We start from the raw sequence: 24778 nt of genomic DNA on the forward strand, positions 1-24778 counted from the left end.
TTTTCCCAGGGAAGAGGCTTTGTGTGGAGCAGGACCGGGGGGCTGCCAAGGCAAAGCTGAGCTGGTGTGGTGGGACAAGCAAAAGTACAAGACAGAAAATCACCTTTATCCTGGCCCAAACCAGGACAAGAGGGAGAGCGGGTTTAGCTCCTGGGAGTGTTGGGTTCCCCAGCAGAACCGGGAGGAACTGGGCTGCAAGGAGCTGGTGCTGAAGGGCAGGGCTGATTCCCCACAGGCAGCCAACCAACTTTTAAGTAGTCACTTAGGAACCCGATACTAATGGAGCTTAATGTAGCTTTAGTTTCATTGCTAACTCGAGAAAAAATAATTAATTGATTTTCATATGAAAACTGTAATTGCAGAGAGGGGTGAGGAGGGGAGAGCAGCCTCTGCCCCACAGGGCTCGCTGCCGGGAGCCCAGGTGGCCACAGGAAGGAGCAGGGCCACTGGGCACGGGCTCTGCTGGCCCACACACCACCCGTGGGACCATGATCAAGTGTGGCACTGCTTGGAATTGAGAATCCCTGATGGGAGCAGTGACTTTTAGGGTTTCTCTCTTTTGGCTCAGCATGTATTATTCCACCCCACCCCAGACAAAGTTTTAGGAAGCCACAAAAGCATCCCGCTGCCTTTTCTTTTCCCTGTTTTGTTGCTATCTGGAGGAAAACCAAGGACCTGGTTGTCAGGAGTGGGCAGCAGCAGCAGAGCCCCTTCCCGGGGCTGGGCACAGCTCAACACAGCAGCTCCACCTCCACAATTTGGCCTGGGGAAGGGTACAGCAGGCGTCACCTCTCCAAACATTTTTGGCTGGCAGGAAGGCGTGAGGGAAAGACAAGAAAACGTTCCCCCCAGAGCTGGCAGCTCCCACCCGTGTTCCTCTGGGAGTGGGGCTGCAGCTGGGCGGTTCCGTGTGTGGGAGAGAGGAGCAGCTGGGACCAGAAGGAGCACAAGCAAAGGGCAGACCGCACAGAGAAAGAAATCTTTGGTATCTTTGGTATCATCAACACGATTAAAATTACAAATGGAAAAAGTCAGTGAGGTAGCCTCTTTGGTTCTCACTAGAAATAGAAAGGTTTGGTTTTGTTTTTGTTTTTTCTGTTTTCCTTTTTTTTTTTCCTTTTTCTTTTTCTTTTTTCTTTTTTTTCTTTTTTTTTTTTTTTTTCTTTTACACACACAGAAGTTCATTCTTGGAAGCAGCTAGTTTAAGGGTTTCCCTCTTTTTGCTTGGCATGTTTTTTTCCCCCCATCTTAAGTTTTAAGAAGCCACAAAGTTCAGGCAAAGTATCCCAGTGTCTTTTTTTTTTCGTTTTTTCCTTTCTTTTTTTTAAACCCCTATTGTTTCTGTATGCACAGTTTTAGGTTGAATATTCATTGCTTGTCCTCAAAACTCACTCTGCTGTTCTGACAGAAAGTCAGCTGTAGTGCTTTCAAGGTAATTCTAAATAAAAAATAAAAACTATACAAGGGCATCCTCAGGTGATGATGAATAAGTTAAATAAATAAGTTATATTATGAAGGCTTTCTGTGCCATAATAAAGGTACATCACACTTCCTACCTGCATGGGAAGAGATTAACTTAAATAAATTAAACAATTAAAAATAATTAAAAGAAGAAACTCAAACGAGGCTCCTGTTGGATGGAAGTGGTTATTTTCCTGCTGTCTGTAACAGAACCTGGCTGCTCTATGAAGCAAGAGTAACTTTTAACTTAACTTGAGAGTAACTTCTAGGTGTATTTCCTAACACAAGCGTCGCATCTTTGATGCACTACAACAGGAACATGAATAAATAAGGAAACTTAATCCCAAATGCAGTCATACATGATTGAATTAAATAGTTAAAATACCTCATGTTGGAGCCTAGTCCCACAGTCTGCATTCAGTCTAAATTCCATTGAATTTAAAGCTAAAGTGAAAGTCAATGGAATTTATACTGAACAGAGATCTCAGGACCTTCCCTATGACTAAATTAAATAAATTACATTATTGATAGATAATATACTGGGTTAAAACCCACAAGTGTCTGGAAAAAAATAAAACCATTTTAAGCTTTGCCTTTTTAAAAAATCTAAACAATAAAAATTCTCCCTAATAAATATAAAGGAGGCCAAGTATAAAGTTTCCCCATGTCTTAAAAATACTTAGGTATTGTGACAAGCAAGAAAAACATTGTTTTTTTGTCCGAAGCTAGCACACTCTTTGCAATGCCACGTGGTTACTGTGTCTGGCTTTGGAAGAGGAGAAGAGGACCCTGTCCCCTTGTGCAGGGCTGAGCGTGGTTCGCTGGTTTAGTCCTTCTCAGGTCTTTGGATTCAGCTGTAGGTAAGAGAGATGCAGAATAAAGCTATTCAACCAAAGTCATCAAGCACATTCTTTGTTCCTTCAGGGATGATTAAGCGATATCCAAGGTTTCTTGAAAGTTGAATTCATCTCGGGTGTGCCCATGGGGGTAACTCCAAGCGGGTGTCGGGGAGATGCTGGGATACTGCGGATGCACAGCAGTCTTGAGGAGCAGGGTAAGTAAAAGGGACAAGGTACATGGCACAGCTCTGGGATTCATAAATGCACAGCAGAGAAGGGCAGGGCAGCTGTTGGGGGGGTTTTGGAGGGGCAGAACAGCTCACAGAGTCTGTCCATGCCTGTCCACACAAGCACCTGCACCCACGGGAGATGTGCTCAACACTTCCCTGCTGAGAGAGCTGCTGCACCAAAGCCCACCAGGGGTGACAGTGACACGGAAGACCTGACACAGGGCCTGGAGAGATGCAGGGATAAAAAATGCAGCAGTGTTTCTAGAGGTTCTGGTGAAAATGCCTGTTGGCAGACAGGGAGTGAAGCTGGGCACTGAGCTAGCTGCCTGCCCAGCAGACAGCCCCAGCCCTGCCCAGTGTCACCAGCGTCCCCACTGGGAGACTGGGGAGCAACACTTGCCAGAGCGAGGTGAGAATTTAAGTGGTAATATTGCATAACATGAACCAGCTCCCCAGTTTGGAGAAAATTAATGATTTTGTTCCAGTTACATTTTTTCATAACTCAGTGGTTGGTCTGGACTGAAGCCTGGCCAGGGTCACAGGCCAAGAGCCTCACCAAGAGCCCAGAGCAGGAGACCAGTGGCAGAAACCCAGCACCACCCAGTGCTGCTGGGGTGACAGGGACCTTCCAAACGTGGCACGTCCTGTCAGGGCCATGGAGTGCTCAAGGTGCCCATGAGGGATGGTTTGAGTGGAACCTCTGGGCTGGGAAGGGGAGTGAAACTTCAACATGACCATTCCACCTCACTGGGCCCTGTTCTGCACGCAGATGACTCAGAACCCAAACACCCAGAGGCATCAGCCCAGACCTGAACCATTTTTGGGCAGCTGGCATTTAGTTGCCATCAGGATCCTGAATTTATTAGCCAGAAACCTGTCCTGCCCTGACTAAATGAGGGTTTCTGATTTCCTCTCTTGTTTTATATGTAAAAATTGGAAGATGACTGCAGCAGTTTTGCAAAGTAGTTTAAAAGAAGCTGTTGTTTAAATGCAGAGATGGAGCAAAGTGAAACCATGGTGCTCCAGCTCTAAGGATAGATTTGGACCTAGTGCTGAGTGTCATGACTTTGATCAACCCACATAATGTATCTAAGATGCCAAAATGAACCACTGAACCACCAAATGAACTCACTGAGCTGCCACCTGGCAGCTTTGGTTCAGATCAGGGTCTGATCTCCATGAGCCAGGCTGAGGTGGTGCTCAGCAGGTACAGGGACAGGAATGGGTACATACATATTGCAAGTTTTATCCCCAGGAAAGAGAAAGGAAGGTGTAAATTGCTCAAGGGATGTGACACACAGAAGGATGGGTATTTGAAGCTATAGACAAAAGGAGACCAACTCTACCCAACAAAACAAATCATGCCCTAGGGACACGGTTTTCCTAGGTGGCTCTGGAGAGAGGAGATGAACCAGCACAGTATCCCAACATCTTGCACTTGGAGTCCAGGCAGCTCTTGGATGGATCCCGTGTGAGGCAGAAACAGGACAAACATAAATAAAGCCACCCTTCTGGTTGCTCAGCAAAAGAGAAGTGATTACCTGTACACAGATCAGTGTTGCTACACGCAGTCAGTCGTGCAAGAGGAGCTAATGAACGGAAAGAAAAGCAGTGAGAATCCTCATCTTTGGTATTGTAGCTGTTGAGGTTTTGGTTGCTCTGTTCCTTGTTCTTTTGAAAAAACTGCATAGGCACAAATTAAAGACAATCTTCAACTTTAAGAGGACTGAGTTGTCAAATGAAGCAGCAATCGTACTGGCTTTGCTTTGTTCTCGTTCTTGTCAACCCTTTCTTTGAGATCTGCTTCCTAAAATGTCCAAGATGTCTGTCAAAACACAGTGTGTTACTCATTTGCTTCCTGACATGCTTCCTTCCTTGTTTTCGGTTTTTTTTTTTTTTTTTGGTTTTTTTTTTGGTTTTATTTTTTTTTTTTTTTACTTCTATTTTTAAATGGAACAGTTTGTTGCAGAAGAAGTAGGTGCAGAAAACATTTCTTTGGTTTCGATTAAGTAGTACATAAAAAAAGTCTCAAGTGTCTCTAAAGAGCCACGACCACCCTTGGCTCAGTGCCCCAGGAGGGGACATTCACTGGTGACACGGGCACACAGCCAGCCCCGGGGTGGTGGTCTCGGGGGGGGACTCTGCCCCACAGTGGCCAACGGAGGTGGAGAGAGGGCTTGGAGTTTGTGAGGCTTCCCCCATCACCAAGCAACCACCCGCCCCAGCGAGGATGGAAAGGAAATGGCAAGTTATAAACATCTTTGGCTTGCAGTAATCCTGTCTCTTTGGTGTGCTGTGTGCCCACCAGCTCGGGGAACTGGTGGAGGGAAGGAAGGTGGGGATGCGATAGATCTAGAAGGCGTATTGGAGACGTATGCGGCTGTCTGGAGACAGAGTGGAGACAGATGCCACCACCAGGGGCATCCGAAGGGCTTGTTTCTGGTTTGTTCCTGCTTGAAAGTACCATAAAATACTGAAAAAAAAATGACAAAAATACACTGAGAGCTAAATGTGTTTCGGCAACAAGGGTGCTGTCGAGGAGGAACTCGACGGCCAGAAACTAAAAAGGGTGGATTAACGACCTAAAAAAATCTAGATCTTTCAAAAACGTGTTTGCTCCACGTGCTGTAGCAGTGAAATTGACCTCCTGAGTGTGCATTTGCATGAGGTACAACCCTGGGCCCCGTGACACCCTGCAGGCTGTGCTGGAGGCTCCTGCCCAGCCACCACGGGAGCTGGGGGCTGTACCTCTTCTGTAGCGACTGGCTTTGTGCTTGATACTTTGAGCTCAAGGAAACTGATTTTTTTTTTTTTTTTAGTTTGAGGTCAAGCTATACTCGCTGATTAAATTAAAAAAAATATATATTAGAAAATTAAAAAAAAACCAAAAAGCTATCATTTGATCTTTTCTTTTTCCCCTAAAACACTTAACAAAACTGTGCCTGAGTTTTAAAAAGAGATTCTCGGATTCTTTAGCATCTGTGTCAGACTTTGTGCTGGGTTGTGGGGCGGGCAGAGCTGGTGCAGGGTGTTGTGGCCAGCCCTGGGCAGGGCCAGGTGGCCCCCACTGGCCACAGCATCCCCAGTGCCCGGGGCTCTTCGGGGCTCCCTCTCCTCAAAGCCACCGCTCCCCGACCTTCCAGCCCCGCTCCGCCTGTCCTGAGCATAGTATTGGGGGTTAATGCTGAGCCTGCTGGGATGGAGGGGAAGCCGTGGGAGGGGTCCTGGGGGAGAGCCGGGCTGGGGGGGGGTTCCAGGAGGATTGTGCTTTAGGTCACCAGTGAAGCTGCCCTCTCAGGTTCCTCTCAGGCCTTGGTGCAGGTGCTGGGGGCCGCGGAGGAGCCCCCGGAGCTCAGGTCATCCTGCCACTTCTCCAGGCTGCGCCGACGGGCATTCATGAAGAAGTTGCTGACGGTGGTGAGCTCCAGGCCCAGCTGCTGGGAGATGGTGATCTGCATTTCTTTGGAAGGGCGTTTGTTCTCCTTGAAGATGGCGAAAAGCGTTCGGCGCTGGAGGTCGGTGAAGACCAAGCGGGACTTCTTCTGGGACGTGTTCCGCTCCTTGCTCGGCTCCTGCTCCTTGCGTTTGCAGGCTGGGCAGGGGGCAGAGACAGAGAGAAACTGTCAGGACATGGCTGGGGCTGCCTGCAGACCTGCTGGCCCCTCCTGGCATAGACACCAGTGTGTGGTGGGCATGGAGAGCAGTGTATGGTGTGTATGGACATCACCATGTGGTGGGCATGGAGAGCAGTGTATGGTGCGTATGGATATCACCATGTGGAGGTCATGGAGAGCAGTGTATGGTGTGTATGGATATCACCATGTGGTGGGCATGGAGAGCAGTGTATGGTGAGTATGGATATCACCATGTGGAGGGCATGGAGAGCAGTGTATGGTGTGTATGGATAACACCATGTGGTGGGCATGGAGAGCAGTATATGGAGGGTATTTGTGGTTTCTGTTTGCTGCTGTCTGAAGAAGCTGCCCAAAGTTCAGATAAACTCAGTACTTCTGCTCTGAGACCGTCTGCTTGCCTAGAAATAACCAGCCCACTGAGCACCTCCCAGATTCTACAGCTCTCTAAGTCAGACCACAGACTACAATGTTGAAAAGCTATGGAAAAATGAGAAAGAGGTGAGATGAGGCAGGAGCAGTGCCTGCTCTGGGGCAATGTCCCTGGTCAGCAGTCAGCTCTCCACACATCCCATGACCATGTGAAGCAGCCCCAGGAAGCCCTTGCTCCAAGCCCACCACTAAACCACATCCCTCAGGGACACAGTGACATGACTAAAGTGACAGTGCTGGGGAGAAAAGGGCTCAAAGCCACGCAGACACGTGCTCCACAGGGCCCAGCATCATCCCTCTCCCCGGGGTGTCTCCCAAGGCCAAGGGCAAAGCCAGCCAGAAAAACCCTCCCTAGCTGCAGCCTGCCCACCGCTGCGCCAAGCCCTGCTAATGGATCCTAAACCCATCCGTATTAATAGCTGAGCTGTATTTATTAGCACAGAGAGAACATCAAGTGCTGAAACCAATACTGCTGCCGGAGTGTACCCAGATTTAAAAATAGCCCAATCAGGCTGTCTGCACCAGGCAGCCAGCTAAAATAATCCATATGTTGACATGGTTGGGTAATGCGCTGGGACAAAATAAGCAGAGGGAATTGATAAGTGGAAGGGGTTTTGAAGCAGCCCTCTTAAATAATTCCTCAGGTCTAGAATGGGAAATGAGAACCTGGCCCAAAAAGTAAAGCTCAGGCTTTGTGGAAATGTCTGTAATTAACCTGAAGGCAGGACCTGTGCCTGAGCAGGGCACCACAGGAGCCTGGCCCAGCCACAAGGACTGTGCTGAGCAGCTCAGTTCTGTGCCTGGGGCAGCATCTCCAGGAGTTCTGCAGGCAACTGCAATATCTGGTTGGAGGGGCTGCTCCTGACTCCTCTCTTGTATCCATTCCCAGCTGCTGCACTCCAGCAGCTGCAGCAGAGCTGCTCCTGGGAGGAAGGTCAGAATTCAGAAGGAGGATGCTCCAAAGAGCAGGTCCAAACCAGGACTGATGGGCTATGGGTGAGCATCCTGGAGAGAACCCCAGCATGACCCTCCTGGAGTGGTGGCACCAGCCCAGGGCTCCTGCTGGACACTGGGGGAGTGGGGTGGCAGTGGGGACACTCCTGCCTGGGGCAGGGGAGCATCAGGGTGAGCTGCAAGTGCGGCCCCATGGCCTGATTCTGGTCTCTGGAAGTGATTAATCCTGCTTCAAGCAGGAAAAATTCAGGCTCCCTGCCTGCACCTCTAAGACACTCCATAGGCAGCGCTTTACTGCCTGCTTGAGATGAAAAAGCAGATTTTTTGGCTGGATCTGTGCATCTGACACTTTGCCTTTTGTGTGGTCCTCCCATCCCCGGGGATGTGAGGAGCGGCTGCATCTTTGCAGCAGTTCCTAATAGGTTCCGGGACACTGGGAAGGGTCTAGTGTTTCCTAACATCACTAATTTATGTCCAGAGATACTCTGCGTTTTACAGTTATTGGTATCTTATAATAAATAATGCAAAGGTATGTGCTTTTCAATGCATTCAGTAAATACTTTCCTTGAACTGTTAAGTTTGCTGTTGAAAAGGCACCATACAGGCAAATGTTTTTCTTGACAAGCATTTATCTGAAGAGAAAAATGGAGTAAGCACTCTAATAAAATAAAGTTATTAGCCAGGAAACCTGCCTACAGAAAGAGAAACGTTTTAATAGTAGAAGGAAGGGAAGTGGCCATCTTGATTCTAAGAACAATTTGATTTATTAGCTGCAGCTAACACTGAACATATTCTACAGAAGAAAATGGGCAACAGGCAAGAACTGAAAGCCATTAACTGTGAAAAAAAAAAAAAAAAAAGAAAAAAAAAAGAAAAAAAATTGAAATCTTCCCTTTTCTTCCCCACTGGACTGAAGATGCTTTACATAGCCACACTATAGAAAGAGCTCAGAAAGAGATGCAGTGCTGCTGGCTGCACCAGTGCACAGGGCACTGGGAGCCCTGTGTCCCCAGAGGGAGCAGCCACAACCTGGGAATGATTAAAAAAATGGTGCTTTAAGGCAGAATTTGGTATTGCTTGGAAATAGTTTTGTTTTTTTTTTAAAGATGGAAAATAGCCCCCATAGTAATTGTGGGGAGGTAAGAGTGGCAGAAAGAGCCCCAGCACCTCAGCAGCTCTGGGCACTAACAAGGTTCCTCCCCACAAAGATAACAACTATTCAGATGTTCACCTTTAAATATGCAAGACACTCCATTGATTTTTTATTAGCATGCTCGGGAGGCTGAGGTTAAGCATGTGCTGAAGTGTTCTGCTAGATCCTGAAGATTGTCAAGAGCAGAGGCAGGTGGGCAGGCAGCCCTCCTGGATAGCTCCAGAAACAGGGATTTACCCACTGCTCCCGGCTCCTCTGCCTCTCCCCAACCCCCCTGCAGCCCTAAGGCAGCTCTCTGGACACTAAGGCTGCCACTGGTGTCACCAAAGCTTGGCCAGGCAAAAGCAGGCAGGGCACCAGTGTGGGATGGAGCTGGATGTGTCCCCTCGCTGTGAGAGTGGGTAAGGACACAGCCCCCACGTGTGCCTGCCACGGACCCCATCCCATCCTGGGACACACCTCTGCTCCTCAAAGACACTTTGCTCTGAGCTGCCTGCACAGAACAGGGTTCAGTACAGTTTTCAGTACAGAAAGAAGAACCAGCTGGCCCCACAGTGACTGATGTGTCTGGCATCGTGATGGGTCCAGCACCTCCAACCCCATCTGCCTGAAAGGACTTGCAAGAAAGTGGTGATTTTAGGGATTTGATTTCTGCAAACCCATCTGAGTTTTGTGAACATCACACGCTTCTAATTTAGGCTCAATTTTTTTTTGTCATTGAATACAATGAAATTGAATATTTCTACTGATAGTTTGTTTGTCCTATTTTCTGCAACAATAGCTCTTATTTTGCATTTTCTTCCTCAGAAAAGCAGGACCTCTCCAGCCCATGCATACAAATAGCTACAAAGCCTGAGAACTACTGAGAAGCACTGGAGCTGGTGAGTGTTGCCTTTAAAACATTGAGACGGGCTGGGAAACCCACTCTGTGGTGCAAGATGAACACAGGGCAGCCCCAGCACCAGGCACTGGGTTCTGTAAGGTCCTTCCCAACCCAAACCATTATCCTGTCAGACTCCCACAGCTGCCAGGAGAGCACCCAGCCCTCCCTTTGTCCTCACCTCCTCCAAACAAGTCTCCCTGCAGGTTAACAGGTTAACCAACACCCTGGGAGAACCATGGCTTTGATGGTGGTTTTACTCTCATGGAAAAATGATTCTGGAACTAGAGAAGAGACAGCAGCTGCTAGGAAGGAACCCAGCACAGAGCAACATTCCATGAATCCAGCAGCAAGTCATTTCTCTCCACTGCTGGTGAGGATAAGCCCTGAATATTGATCTCCCGTGTGTGGTTTCATACGGGTGTAGGACAAAGTCAACCAAACCCAGTTATCTGCCTGATGGACCTAAAAAACCTTCCTCAATTTGATTTTGGAGGGAACTGAATGTGGAGGGAATTTAATTATGCTAGTAATACTGGACACAATGAAATGACCATCAAAAGGTTTTCCAAAGGTTTTTAAATGTTTCTCTTTCGCTACGATTCACTTAAAGCAACCTCCTGTACATCTGCATTACCACAATCTCTTAAAAACTAGGCCTCTAAAATCAATTTGATTACCCCTCTGAATTAAGTATGCACAAACGAAAGCAATTCAGATCAATACAAATTAGGTTAAGTACTCCACTGTGTACAAAATCATTAGGTAACAAGAAACAATTTGAATTAAGATGCAAATAATCACATTGTCGGGGGGTGCACCAGGGCACCCTCCCCTCCTCACCTCCTGCTGCTGCACAGACACGAAACCTTCCTGATTTTTGTAACCCCCGTGGCTGCCCTCTGACAGCATCGACCTAGGGCAAGGCTCCATGCCCACCAACCAAGAGAGCAGCATGGTGACAATCCCTTCCTCCAGAGAAGATCTGCTGGGATTGGGGATTGGGGAAGGTCTCTTTGCTTGCCAAGCCCACCCCCTGCACCAGCAAGTTTGTCCCTGCCCTGTGATTCCTGTTTGGAGGTGCAGGGGCTCCCCCCGTGCCTGAGCCTCGCCGTCTCCTGCCAGCAACGTGTTCTCCTCATCCTCAGCCCCACCTCCATCCTTCAGCTGCTTGAGAAGGCCAGATGAATGGGTCTGGGCAGTTGGTTCTTTTATATTTCTTTCTGGCATGTAGCAGGTCTCAGGCTATTTGTGTCAATTCTCCTGTAAATCTGCCGGGCGGCTGAAATTGGGCTGTAAATTCTGCAGGGCAGGGACTGCTTCCCCCGTGCAGTGCTGCAACACGGCCTCTAAGTACTGTGGTAATATACTCCCATCATTAATACCAAATAATAAATAATAGATGGGATAGGGCCAATTTATTGCACTCCAGGGCGAGAGTGAGCAGAGCTGGGTGAGCAGGCAGAGCAGGTTCTATGTCCTCCTTGTCACCCTGCACCCAGGCAGCTCCTGCAAGGCAGCCCCCCAGTTCCTCCTCCTGGCTGGGGATGTCCCTGCTGGGGATGTCCCAGCTCTGTCCCTGCTGGCATCCCACCAGCCTGTGCCACAGCCTTGGTGTGGGGCAGCCTTGTCCCTCCTCCTCCCAGACTCCTGCTTTGACAGCACTTAAATGCCATCAGATCAGGATGAGCAGCCTCCCCTCTCCTCCCCAGTACCTCCAGTTCCAGCAGCAGCCAGCCTGCCCAGTAATCCATCCACCCCCAGCACAGCCCTGGAGCCTTCACACCACACTCTGCCAGTCCTTAGCTGCTAACACTTGGGAGATTTATGTCTCCTCTCGTCCTGGAGATTCTCCCTTTTGAATCCCCAAATAGTTTCCAGCTGAATTACAACACTTCTCTGTAACAAGGATTTATATTCCTCTCACCAGAGCACAGAGCTGAAAGCAGACCTGCTGCTGCCTGGTGTGGCAGCATCTGCAAGTGATGCACCAGCACATCCTCTCCAGCACCAGAACACAGCCCTGACCTCCTGCCTGTGGAGAAAGGGAAAGGCTTCAGGCACCTTCCTCTAGAAAGAACTGGGCATCCAAGGGTGAGGTAGGTGAGCAAGAAAGGAATAGGAGTCTGAAACCTCAGAGGGGGTTAGAATTGGAAATACCTTCCCTTCCTGTATGCTGTGGGATGGGTGCCACAGCTTTCCCACAGCAGAGGAACTTGGACATCCTCTGATGCTGTCACTCCCTCCACCACCTCACACAACCAGAGCTGGGTCCCATGGGATGCCCAACCCTACCCAGTTCTTGCCATCTGCCTCCAGACCCAGCTTGATTCCAAAAGCTCAAGAGCTGTACCCTGGCAGGACCCAGCTGTGCTGGAGGGGAGATTTGGTGCTAGAGGTGCCAGAAGGACAGGGGAAAAGTTTCAGTAGTTACACCTAGTCTGGGTGAGCCTCTTCACACTGTTGTGGGGGCTGACAGGGTGCTCCCGGTCCTCACCAGCAGTGGCTGAAGGAAAGGTGCTGATGCTGTGACAGTGGCTGCTGAGGGAACCTGTGACACCTCCCTGTGACAGGAATGGGGGGGCCTGGTCAGTACAGAGGAGAAGGGAAAAGGAGGAGAAGGTGTGTGGGCAGCTCCACGAGGGAGGCTTCCTCGTGCCCTTCCTTTCTCTTCTCCAGTGCTGAGCTGCCTGCCAAAGCTTAATGCCTCAGCACAGGCCCCCGTTCCCTTCTTAAATGCCCATTATGACAAGATGAGATCTGCTGGAAAATCACCACTGCTCATAAATATGTTCCCTGCTTACTTAGAGATATTTTGGTCTCAGAGACAATTTGCGTTTTGGGAAACTGCCAGCCTCTCTGGCTTGGCTAATAATTCCTTTGTGCAGCATTTACCAGAGGTCTCACTCTCCCCCTCCCACCCTTTTTTTTTTTTTTTTTTTTTTTCTTCACAATGGACTAGTTTGGTTTTATAGCTCAAAAGCCCCAAAACACTCCAATTCCTTTTTAGATTGCATTTCTCTCTGCCATCAGCAAGTTGCCTGGTTGATTTTTATTACTGAACCCATTTGAGTTTGGTCTGTTTTGTATGATTTCTGTGTACAAAAATCTTCTGTAAATCGGACAGCCTTTTATGCAAAAGCCTGCAAGATTGATAGAGCTGGATACAAAATCTTTTACCTTGGAAGAAGAGATGTATTATCTGTCCCATTGGACATAATGCTTTCTCTGCATATTCATCTCCAAAGTATGATGGGGCTTTTTCTAGAGAAGACAGAAGACAAGACAGGAGTCTCAAATACAAACAGATTACTATCAGAAGAAAGGGAGTAATTTTTTTTCCCATGTCTAGTGGGGATAAGATGAGAAGCAAAGGATTTAAAAGACAAAAAGGGAGATTACAGCTAGTCATTAAGGGTTTTTTTGTACCTGTAAGCCCTGGAAGAGATTGCCTAAGTAGCCTGAGAACTCCCCATCACTGGAGATGCTTGAGGGCTGGGGCAGTCTGTCAGGACAAGGGATGTGTCTGGTCCTTTCCAGCCCTGCCAGCCTCACTCAGCATCCCCTGCAGAGCTCCGTTCCTACTCTGAAGCAGCCACGGGGAAGCTCCTCTCTGATGAGAGGAGTGTGTGGAGGCTCAGAGGAGATGTGTGAGGTTACTGGCAAGAAGCTCGTCAGAGAAATGGCTAATTGGAAGGGATGAAAAAGCCACCAGCAATTGGTGGACGGCAGGAACACCTGGAACAAGGTTTTGTGAATCATACAAAGCAGGAGTGCTAAGGATGAGCAACTGGGGCCACGGTGCAGAAAAAAAAGAAGCACAAAGTTTGAGACAAGATGCCCCTATAAAGAGAGAGGGAACAAACAGCATCAGTTCCTGGAAAATAATCCTTATGGCAAAAATGTTCTTTCCTTCATGTGTTCCTCACCACAAATACATTCTGGCAGTTTTCAGATGCAGAGGAGAATTTGACTCGGGGGTATTTCAGATCAAATGGTGATGGGTGAGAGATACCAAGGAAAAAAGGAGATGTGGGGGGAAAAACTGCTAAGGAAATAGTGAGGAACTGTTTGGAAAAACTCAGTACGGGTAACACGTATTGATGAATCAATTGTTTCTTAAAAACATCAGGGGGGAAAAAAAGATAGAAATGCATTTCATGACAAGTGTAATCAGACTGATATTTATCAGCCAGCAAAGAGATTGATAAAAATCTGATGGCCTAAAAAAGATTTGCATTCAAATTCCTGCAAGGCTGAAATGTCTTCAGAAATAGTGTGGAACAAAAAGATAGGGGCAGGATATTATTTCAGAAAGTTGGTACTCGGGAAATAAAGTTTATCCCCCAGCACCACAATTTACTGCAGGGATTGTTCAAACACAACCACTAATCTATATCGGAATCTCTATCTATATCCTGGTATTTCAAGCCACTTCCACAGACTCTTCATGCACCTGTACAACTAGCTCAGCGCTAAGAAACAGCTCCTCATCTAGAGAAAAGGCACGGATTCAGATGCCACCGAGCCTCAATTTTCAGCCACAGAGACAACAACCAGAGAAACCGGAGTCAGGGGACGGGGGGCTGTGCACAGCCCGCCCCCGGATGGCGCAGAGGGGCTGTCCCGGGTCCCTGTCCCCCCGCCCCTCCCTCTGTCCCCTCCCTCGCTGTCTCTGGTGCTGACGGTGCCGCCGCTCCCCCCCCCCCCGCACTGTCCGTGGTGCTGATCGGTTCCTCCCGCACCCTCCCCGCACTGCCCAGGGGGGACCGGGACCCCTCCAGCACCGCGACCCAAAGCCGAGTCACCAAGTCCTCCGAGCACGGGGGTTGGTACCACCGCATTGCCCGGGTGCCCTGAACGAGGCAGGGACCCCCAGGGAGGGACGGAGCCCCCCCCCAGGAGACCCTCGCCAGCCGCTGCTGCTCTTCGGCGGAGGGCAGGCAAAAAAAACCCAAAACCCGCATCCCCGTCGGAGTTCATTGTGATGAAGGGGACGCAGCGACAGAGAGGTCACTGCGCCCGCTTTGCACAAATGAATCATTGATGGTGTTTTGGTACAGAAATGTTTAATCATCAATAAGGTGATTCAGCACCCGGGAAATGTAAACAAGAGTGCGAGCGTTTTGCTGATGGGCCCGGAGGAACAGTGCAGAGCCCACGAGCCCCGGGGAGAGCTGCGGCCCCCGGGGGTTTCGGTGGGGTGACTGTACTGTCCCCCCAGCACAGCGGGTACTGATTCGGCCCCGAGGTTCCCCGCTTGGCGAACAACCCGGGAGGTGGCCCCGTGCTCGGTTAACACCCCCATCCGCGGCTGAGCCCTCTGAACTCCGCCCCCGCCGAGGAAACACACCGACTCACCGACAGACCGGTCACACTGTTCATCACAGACAGGTAGGGATTTCCCTGCACCCAGAGGAGCCCGCAGGTGAGAGGAGGAGAGCGGATTCGGTCCTGCCCGGAGCCCTCGCCCCGAGGAGCAGCCCCGGTCCCGGGAGGAGGGGCGGAGGGGGCCCAAGGGGTGGCCGAGGCAGCCTGGAGGAGCGGCGGGGTTCCTTGAGTTTCGTTTTGCTTTGCGGGAGAAGCGTTTGCCCGAAGCCCAGGCAGCTCCCCTGAAGCTCCGTCCCCGTTCCAGCCGCCCCGAGGGGAGCCCGGTGTCTCCGGGAAGGCACTCGCCACTCCCCCCGTCTGCACGGTCACACCAAAGCCATGTTTTACTCTCGGGTCGCCAAAGCACGCACCGAACTGCCCGCTCACACCGGGAACTGCCTGCTCACATCGGGAACTGCCTGCTCACACCGGGAACTGCCCGCTCACACCCGGAGCTCCCGGCAGAGCAGCACTGCCTCTGCTGCAGCACCGACACGGCCAAGCACCATCGCCCTGCTCAGGAGCCTTTTAAAGACTCCTAAAAAAGAGATAATAAGCACAGAAATTAGGATAGAATAGAATAGAATAGAATAGAATAGAATAGAATAGAATAGAATAGAATATAAAAGTTCCATACATCTTCTATAAGAAGAAATAATCATCACACTGCTATGGCTCCCACAGGGAGAGGGGAACATTTCCTTTAAAAAAAAAACAGATTTTCATCCTGCTTGGGAAAACCTAGAGGAGCACAGGGCAAACCGGCTGGTTTTCTAGAATCCTAAAATACTTCCAGCTTATTTCCCCTGCTCAGAGAGACTTAAGCAGGTGAGTAAAGGGAAGGAAGGAAGCACCGAGGCAATGAGGCTGCATATTCACATGTGGTAATAAATACATAAATAAGTAAATAAAAATAGATTAAAATACCGATTTTTCTGAAGGGAACAGTAATTTGCAGCGGTCTTTCCCACTCCACGGGGAACCCGTGCCCACTGGGCCACTGAAATCTCTCCAAACGTTACTCCTGAATGCAAAGGCATTCTGGGGGAACTGGGAAAGTGGTGCTCCAGAATGATATACACATACCTCCACGTGTAGAGCAGAAAATAATGCTGTTTTGGATTTTTTTTTTTTCCCTCCCTATACGTGCAGTTCTGTGGGGAACCCTCCACCCGGGACTGGTGCTGGGAAGGAAAAGCACCAGCAGCATTACTGGAAATGAGCCGGCTCAGGTTCCAGATCAATGAAAACTGGGTCCACGCGTTTATGCTCCTGTTGCCAGCATTAATGCTCTTTTAATCTTCTAAACATTATCTGCATCGATTTCCTTCTAGATACACGTTTGTTTGAGAAGGCGACATCACCTCCTGCTCTGGCAAACAACAACCCAACAACCCCAAACTCTTTCTGTTCCTCTGATGCTCCTCTTGCAGACAAAGCTTTCTTAGGCTGCCAACACTGGGCTGGATGCTCGGGAGGACCCAGGGAGCTCAGCATCCCTGCCCGGAGCCCTCTGTGCCCACCGTGGTCCCACCCCCTCCCCGTGGGAAAGGTCCTGCACCCTCCGAGGGGCTTTGGGAGCCCCCAGCCCAGCGGCTTTTAACCCGCAGGGGCTGAAGAGGGGGGGCGGGCAGGGATGTTGGCCATCAATAATTCATGGCTCCTCATCCCCTCCTCTGCCGCATGCAGGGACCCTCCGAGCCCCCCTGCCTGCCTCGGGGGACAGCACCCCACGGCCCGCAGGACAGCGGAGCGGCCCGCCCCCCTCACCCCCACCGCACTCTTGTCATGGCAGAGGGAATCCCGCGGCGACATACCGGGGTGTGGGGACACGGGCAGCACCCCCCGAGACAGGCAGGGGGTGGGGGGACCCGGGACTCTGATCCCTCTCCCCAAACCGCATTGTTCCTCCTGTCTCCACCGGAGACAAAGGAGGGGCGAGCGCCCACCGGGGGGGCCCAAGCCCCCTTCCCCACCCGCGGAGCTCTGTCCCCGTTACCGCGGGGTAACACCACGGGGAAGGGACAGCGGGAGGGGACAGCGCCGGCAGAGCCCCCTCTCCCCTCTGGCACCCCTCCGTGTGTGCCGCGGGACGGCCCCGGGGACAGCCCCCTGGTACTTGCCCCGACTGATCAACACCGCAGATTAATCCTGACGAACCCCTCCAGGTTGGAATCAACCGAAGGAGCCGAACGGGGGGACCTGGAGTGACAAACAGCTCCGGGCGGGCAGATGGCTGTCACAGCACGGCCTGTCCGCGGGGTCCCTCCGTGTCACAGTCCCTGTCCGCCTGTGTCACCCCCCACCCACCGCCCGGGGGAGCATTCCCCGCGGCTGGGGGGCCGCAGGCTGCCCCCCGTTACCGGAACAGTCACGCGGGGCTGGGGGGATGAAGGGGGAGGGATGGAAGCTGCTCCCGCCGGCACAGCCGCGTACCCCGCGCACGGGCGGAGATCCTACCGGGTCCGCCTCCCCCGGACCCCCGGTGCCGTGCGGGGGTCCCTGCCGGCCGCCCCCCCCGCACCCGCAGAACAATGGGGGCTGCGCATCCCCTCAGTGTCCGCCAGGGGGCGACATCGCGCGCTCCGCGGGACAATGCGGCCGGGGCGCGGGGCTACGCGGGGCTGCGGCCCCCCCGCCCCCGGGACCCCCCCCCCGGGACCCCCTGGGCCGCTCCGCCCGGCCCCGCCTGCCCCGGGGACGCGGTTCCCCCGCCCGGCAGCGGCGTGAGGGATGCGTGATGAACGGGGCGCCCTTCAGCACCCGGCCGGGGAGAGCTGCCCCGGCCTCAGCCACCGTGCCCCCGGCAGCCGCCGCGGGGTGGTCCGGGTCGCCCCTCCGGCAGCCCTGCCGACACCGGGGCTGCCCATAGGGCTGGGGGGATGCGGGGCAGAGGCGGACCCCGAGCCCCCGGCCCCCGCGGAAAGGGGAGGCGGCCGTTCCGCACCGGTGGTCCCGCAGGGTCGCGCCGGGCTCCCGGTTCCCGGGGGCTTCCGCGGGGGGCAGCGCCGGCCCGCACCTACCTGCCAGCCGCAGGGCCGACATCCTCTGGAACTCCGGCTCCTGCAGCCACTTCCACATCCTCCGGAAGGTCTCCCGGCCGGACTTGAGTTTACTCCAAGGCTTAGGGTTCCGCAGCAAGTCCGAGAGGGTCCCCTGAGAGCGGCACAGCACCCGCTGGGCGAAGATGGCCTGCGGGATGCTGTAGCGCTTCAGCTCCGCCGTGATCCTTTGTGCCACTTCTTTGGTGTTGATCTCCTCCAGCTGCCCCGAGCTGCTCACCTGCGAGCCGGAGGAGGAGGAGGGCGGCCGCTCCCGGCCGGCGGGCAGCGCGGGGCCGTGGGGCGGCGGGTGGCCGGGGTGGGCGGGGGGGTGCATGCCGTTCAGGTGGGGCATCATGGCAGGGGGGGTCCCCAGCCCACGGGAGAGGTGCTGGTCCCCTCGCGCCAGCATGGCCGCGTGGGCGTCGAAGTTGGGGCTGAGCATCTTCTCGTGGCCGGGCGGCCCGTAGCCGTGAAGGCCCTGCTGGGCGTTGTGGAGGGGGCCCAGCCCGTTGCCCAGCGGCGAGAGGCTCTGCCCCATGCCGGGCATCTCCTTGTAGGGCCCGTAGAGGTTGTTGACGGCCGGCAGCCCGCGCTCGTCCCGCATGAGGGCGAAGCTGCCGCTGACGTTGCCCGAGAGGCGCTGGTGGTGGTGGTGGTGGTGGGCGTGCGGGTGGGCGTGCGGGTGGTGGAACTTGTCGGAGACGGTGGAGATGGGCGGCAGGGGCTGGAGTGGCGTCAGGGTGGTGTAGGTGCTGCTCATGCCCATGCCGGGCGGCGAGGACTCGCAGGGCATGCTCATGGCGTGGTGCAGCGGGATGGAGAGCTCGGGCCGGTACTCGGCGGCGCCGTCCAGCAGCGAGGCCATGCTGGACACCATGGCCGGCCGGGCGGCGGCGGGGGGCGGCAGCTCCTGGTGCGGCGGCGGCGGCGGCGGCGGCGGGGGGGGCACCCGGAGCGGCCCGGCGCTGCGGCCGCCGTGGTGGGGGCTGGGGCTGCCCATCAGCTCCGGCTCATGGCCCGCCGCCCCGTGCAGGCTGCCCAGCGGCTCCATCGCCATCTCGGGGTTCATGGCGCAGGCACCCGGCTCCCCGGCGAGGCATCGACGGGCGCTGCGGCCGCTCCTCATTCACTCATGGGGGCGGCGGCGGTGGAGGCGGCGGCGGCAGCAGCAGCGCTCCCCGGCCCCGGGCCCCGGGCCGCCCGCCCCGCTCCGCTCCGCCCCGCGGGCAGCGGCCGCTCAGCCGGGCCCCCGCCGGCCCCGCGCCATGTCCGCGCCTCGCCGCCGCCGCCGCCGTCTGCGGGCGGCCGGAGCTGTCCGGGGCCGCGCCCGCGGGGCCGGGCCTGCGCCGTGACGGGCGGCGGCGGCCGCCAATGGCGGCGGGGCGGGGCGGCGGGACCGGCCCTTAAAGCCGCCGCGGCCCTTTGTAGCCGCGCTTGGGGCGGCTCGGTGCGGGGCTGGACCCGGCACCCGGCTCCCGGCTGCCACCGCCGCTCCGCCCGGCTCCGCATCTCCCCGGGCTCCCCGCGTCCTCTCGGCTCGCCTCACTCCCCTTCTCGCCGCCCCCCCTTCAACTCAGGGTTCCGTAGCTCTGCTCAAGTGTCTCAGGCCCTTTCCCGCAGCCCCCGCTGCCCCAAACGGCGGCAATCCCTCCGGTACCACCGTCCCGCTGTCCCCTTTGTGCGGTGGCGGTGATGGGGACCCCGCAGCCCTGACGCATTTGTCCCGCTCGGCTGCCCGGGGACGAGCAGGGGCCCGGGGGCGTCCCGGCACGGTGGGAGGTGGTGAGAGACGGGACCGGGCTGGCAGGCCACGGGCAAGCGGGTGGGCATCCATGGGGACGGGCAGGTAGGCGAGAAGAGGGGCAGGAGGGACAGGAGCCCCTGGCGCAGGGCTGGTGAGGTGGGACCCATCTGTTTTGGCCATCCCGTTGAACGGCCCCCGTGTGAAGACATTTTAGGCTGTGCTGTGCCACCCCAGGCTGTGTCACAGCGTTTCAAGCCGTGCCGTGCCACCCCAGCCTGTGTTGGGATGTGTCAGGCCGTGCCAGGCTGTGCCAGGACATTTCAGGCGCTGCCATGCCATGCCAGGCTGGGCCGTGCTGGACTCTGCCGCACCATCCCAGGCTGTGCTGGTGTCTGCCGTGCCGACGGAGCCACACCGTGCCTGTTGTTCTGTGCCATGCCGTGCCAGGCCGTGCGGCTGCTCCCCCCTTCTCCCTTCGATCAGTAACGCAGCTCGGAGCAGCGTGTCCTTGCGTTTCTGTCATCCTTATCTCGGCCCCGATAACCATCTCTGCGTTTGTGAAGGTCCCACCCCCACCGTGTCTTTCCTGTAATGAAATGTGGGGAAATGTGGGGAAATGTCACCTTTTTGATAGGATCAGAGAAAGTTCAACCTGAGCTGGGCACTGGGGAGCAGAATCTTGAAAAGGGCCAAGGGGGAGAGGTGTGGGTGGGGGGCTGTGGGGAGCTGTGGGCAGGGTGGGCAGGCACAGGTACAGGTAGGGGTGGTGCTGGGCATCCCTCTGCTTTGGGACAGGCAGAAATGTGGTGGGGATGGTCAAGAAACACAACTGGTGAGTGAAAATGACAGAATCCAGTCCAAAAATGGCTGTATTTTATATTCTTCTGAGGTGAGACTCTACGTGTTACCAGGCCTCTCTCCAAGGCACCCAGAGTCTCTTCACAGACAGGTTGCATCCACTTTCCCTATGGATTTCCACTATAGATCCCAACTGTTTCTCTCCACACTGCCATCCCTGTGCACCTCTGGAGCTCTCAGTATTTTCCAAGCTGCTTTTCAGCACTCACCAAGTGGGTATAAAATGAAACTCCCCCCGCTCCAGCTACCCCAGCCATTGTCAGCCTGTGGTGGAGCAGAAGAAAGGATGGGAGGAAGAAAAGAAAGCCCTGGCGTGAGGTGCCTTTGTTCAGGGCAAGTTATGCGTGAAATCTTTTTGTCCTTCCTAAAGGAAGGCAAAAGTTGCAGTTGATTTGGGGAAAAGGAAGGCAAGTGCAGCCCTCCAGAGATGGAAGTGTCAGGAAGGGCGGGCAGGGAGGGCAGTGGGTGGGCAGAACCTGAAGGGAGCCAGAGGCTCTGGATGTGCTGGAGTCCTTTTCCTCCTTTATCCTCCTTCTCCTCCTTTTACCCCCTTTTCCTCCTATTACTTTTCCTCCTTTCCATTTCCCTTTCCCAGAAGAACTGAGGTTGGAAGATGATGCCTCTACAGACTGGGCATTCCAAGCCCTGCTCAAACCCTATCACACAAGCCTGGGGCAGGACATGCATTTTTAGGTCCTCAGCTCCATCCCCTCCTGCCATTCCTGGGAAATACCAGGACTCTCTTACAGAGTGGGAACCATTACCTAAAAATTCAGGTTGATCATGCTCTGAATTTGAGCTTCACACATTTGAAAACATCTTTTACCTGCATCACAGAATCTAAATGAGAAGCAACTTTGTGTCATACAGAACCCAAACTGCCCTGCTTTACTGGACTGTGTATGGATCCCCTTTTCTTTCCCAAAGCCAGCTGATCTTGGCACTCCCAGTAGGAACCCAGTCCCCCTTTTTGTTAGCTGTGGGGCTCTTTGCTTTCATGGGGACTGCACCAGTGGCCATAACACTTGGAACTTCCATCACCCAGCAGGAACCCTGAGATTTGAGGGGAATTTGGTAGTTTACTCCAATTACAGGTGAATACTTGGGACTGTGGCTGGAGTCTCCCCCAGCTCTAAGATGAGGATAACAAACCTGAGCCATTTTGTGAAGTGTTTTGCACTGCCCTGGGCATCTGCTCAGTGTGGGAACTGGCTGCTGTTGCTGCAGTTGTTAATTGCTGGGGGTGTTTTGACTGCCACGAGGTGAATTTATTTCCTTGAAGTGCTGTGGAGTTTTCCCTCCTAAAAGTAAAAAAAAATAAAAGTAAAAATCAAGGCTCCCATTCTGCCCAGCAGTGATGGGGCTTATCCCGGCTGCCCTTCAGGGGCCGAGTTATCAGAGGAAAGATGAGAAATTGATTATTTCTTTTTTTTTTTTTTTTCTTTTTTCTTTTTTTTTTTTTCCCCATGACAAAATGATATTTTCAAAATTCAGGAGATAAGACCTGACTCTGACCTTTTCTTTTTAAACCTCTGCCTGCTTACTGTGTTCTTTGATGAAGGTGCATTACACGTGTCTAATTCTACAACATATAATATATTGTATATAATATAATAATACACGTGGCAGTGTCTCATCCCAGCCTCTCACCAAACTGATGTAAAAATCTTCCCAGCAATCAGCCCTCAAAGGTACAAACACCAGCACCCCACGCAGCTGCAGCACAGGGGGTCCCTTGTGGTTCTCACCCTCTGCCTCCCTCCTGGGAGCTGGTGGGGGTCCTGCAGGGTGCCCAGGGCATCCCATGGGGCAAACAGAGCGTGACAGAGGGTGCTGGGGTGTCCTTCAGCACCCAGGCCCTGCCAAGCCAAGCCGTGGGGGTGCAGCTGGCAGGAACAGAGCTGCAGAGCCAGGGCTGATGCTTCCAGCCCATCGAGCTTTGGCTGCCCAGCGGGGAGCAGCGTTCCCTGCCTGCATGGCTGCCCTTGCCAGAGGCTTTCCCTGGCTCCTGGGGAAGGGAGGAGGGAGGTTTCTTTGTTAGCTTTCCTCTTTCTCCTCCTGCCTGCAGCCAGGGCTCCCTGAGCTGCTGCCCTGTGCCCTTGCTTCCTCTGGACCAGGCAGAGGTGTCATGCCCAGGGATGGGATGGGATGGGATGGGATGGGATGGACCCAGGGGATCACCTGGCCTGGTCATGCTTGCCCCAGGTTTTCTTGCTTGGCATCCTTCTTGTTTTGGCTGTAGGACCCCTGGGTATTTGAATTTTAATGCCTCTCTGCAGTTGTTCCCCAGAGGTTCAACCAACTCTGCAGCTTCCTCCAGCACTTTTATCAGCATGCCTGAAACTGGGTTTTGGGGCAGTAAATCCCCATCTGGGCAGTACCTGGAGGCTGATTCTTGCTAGGGATTCCCTGACCAGCTGCCAGCCCCAGAGTCCCTGTCCCAGGTGTCCCCCCAGGCAGGAGCAGCAGCTCCCCAGGGCACAACTTTGGGGTGAAACCTTCACAGAGAGGGCTGAGCTCCCCTCCTGCACACCAAAGCTCTGTTTCTGCCATCCCAGCCCCTCAGGAGCTCCTGACTTGTTCCCATGCTCTGGAGAGCTTTGCCTGGCTGGCACAGAACAAATGGGACTCAGCTCCCCAAAAGCCTTTGTCAGTCCCATGTACTCCCACCACCAGCAATACATTTTTAAGCCCCACACCCCATATTTTGGTGCTAACTGGGTGCTCCCTGTCCTGGTGCAGCTGGGTGGGTATGTGTAGAGCAGAGAGTCCCTCACCTCAGAACATTTCAGTGGGTGATGCTCAGGGTGAGAGGGATGAACCAGCACACTCTGCCTCTGCTCCCCACATGCTCCCTGTCATGAGCATCACTGATGATGTTTGTCCTTGCCGTGGGAGTGAGGCAGGTGCCACTGTCCCCATCTGAGGGGCAGGAGGTTGCAGAGCCACGTCCCAGCAGTGGGGTGGGTCCCTTCTGGGGTTGTCTCCCTGTCCTCTGCTCGGGATCCTGCACCCCTGAGGGACAAGCCCTGCCAGGTCCCTCCCTGACAGCATCACCATTTCCCAACAGACTGCAGGAGAATGGAACTCATGGTGAGGAACAAACACCCTGATGTAGTGACATGAGGTAACCAGGTGCCAATAATTGCCAGGTAGTGGATCTTCTTACCCGACTCCTTGGGTTTTCTGCTAACGCCGGTTTGCGCCGGACTGGCTCCCTTCCTTCTGATTCTTCTGAGCACGGGCTAGGTCGAGGTCTCTGCCCACATTCTCCACCAGATGTAGCAAGATGAACCTCTTCTATGGATGCAGCGCTCCAAGGTCCAACCAGGTGTCCCAGTAGAATCTCACGAGTGGTGCTCTGACCAGCCTGGATCAGTGCTACTGCTCCAAAGGTGACCAACTACCCAGTGGCTATGCCAGGTGTGAGCCTTTTATTGGCCCCCTAATCCTGCTCATGCTCAGTAGGGGTCTGCCCTAATGAGGCACAGGTGGGCTTCACACCAGGTCAAGCCCACTACCTGGCAATTATTGGCACCTGGTTACCTCATGTCACTACACCCTGAGCCAAGCTGCCAACAGGATTGCACACTCTGTAAGGCCATGAATTCCAGAAGAGTGCAGAATTTGATCCCTCATATTGAGCTTAGTGCACTGCCTAATGAAATAGAAGGGGAAGTAAACAGCACCTTTGGCAACTCTTCTGATGAAGTTTTCCAGTAAAACCTTTTTGTTTAAGGCAGACACGGAGAAAAGCAGGGGCAGGTGTACAGAACACAGCCCTCGGGGTCCCCCAGTTCTCCCATTTGGCTGTGGTGTGCTCTGATACCACTTCAGCACTTTCCCAGCATATCCTTTAAAACATGGAAGGGCTCATCGTGATTTCTGACAGCAGGGCAGAAAATAACAACAACAACAATAATAACGAAGCAGAAACAGCTGAGTTTTACAGACTTCCAATGCACAATAAAACATTTTATTTAAAAACAACGCATTCAATATTGTGTTTTGGCACATAAGTCAATGTTGCAGGCACATTCACACCAAAGAATCACATTGCTGAGAGCTCCCGAATGGATCGTGGTGTGGGTCCCCACCAAGGGTGCTCAGGAGGAGGATGAGGAGCTCTGGGCCCTGCTCCTCAGCCTGCCCTGAAGGGACAGGCACAATGCACAGGGCAG

The 24778-nt window shown here is 53.6% G+C and overlaps 1 protein-coding gene across 1 annotated transcript; it reads right to left on the reverse strand.

Moving 5' to 3' along the window:
* Window positions 1-5423: 5423 nt before the first annotated feature.
* LOC139789846 (one cut domain family member 2-like) lies at window positions 5424-19276 on the reverse strand. Its single transcript, XM_071730936.1, has 2 exons — window positions 17975-19276; window positions 5424-6122 (listed from the first exon to the last, which is right to left on the reverse strand). Exons 1-2 carry the CDS (start codon window positions 19119-19121, stop codon window positions 5836-5838), a joined length of 1434 nt encoding a protein of 477 aa, XP_071587037.1. The 5' UTR covers window positions 19122-19276; the 3' UTR covers window positions 5424-5835.
* Window positions 19277-24778: the final 5502 nt, after the last annotated feature.

This window comes from Heliangelus exortis, chromosome Z, assembly GCF_036169615.1.
Source record: "Heliangelus exortis chromosome Z, bHelExo1.hap1, whole genome shotgun sequence".
NCBI classification, from domain to species: domain Eukaryota; kingdom Metazoa; phylum Chordata; class Aves; order Apodiformes; family Trochilidae; genus Heliangelus; species Heliangelus exortis.

Coding starts and splice junctions, on each gene's coding strand:
- LOC139789846 (XM_071730936.1), bottom strand. CDS start 19,121: ATGAGGAGCGGCCGCAGCGCCCGTCGATGCCTCGCCGGGGAGCCGGGT. Junction 6,123..17,974: donor GTCGGCCCTGCGGCTGGCAG/GTAGGTGCGGGC, acceptor CCCCCTGCCCAG/CCTGCAAACGCAAGGAGCAG.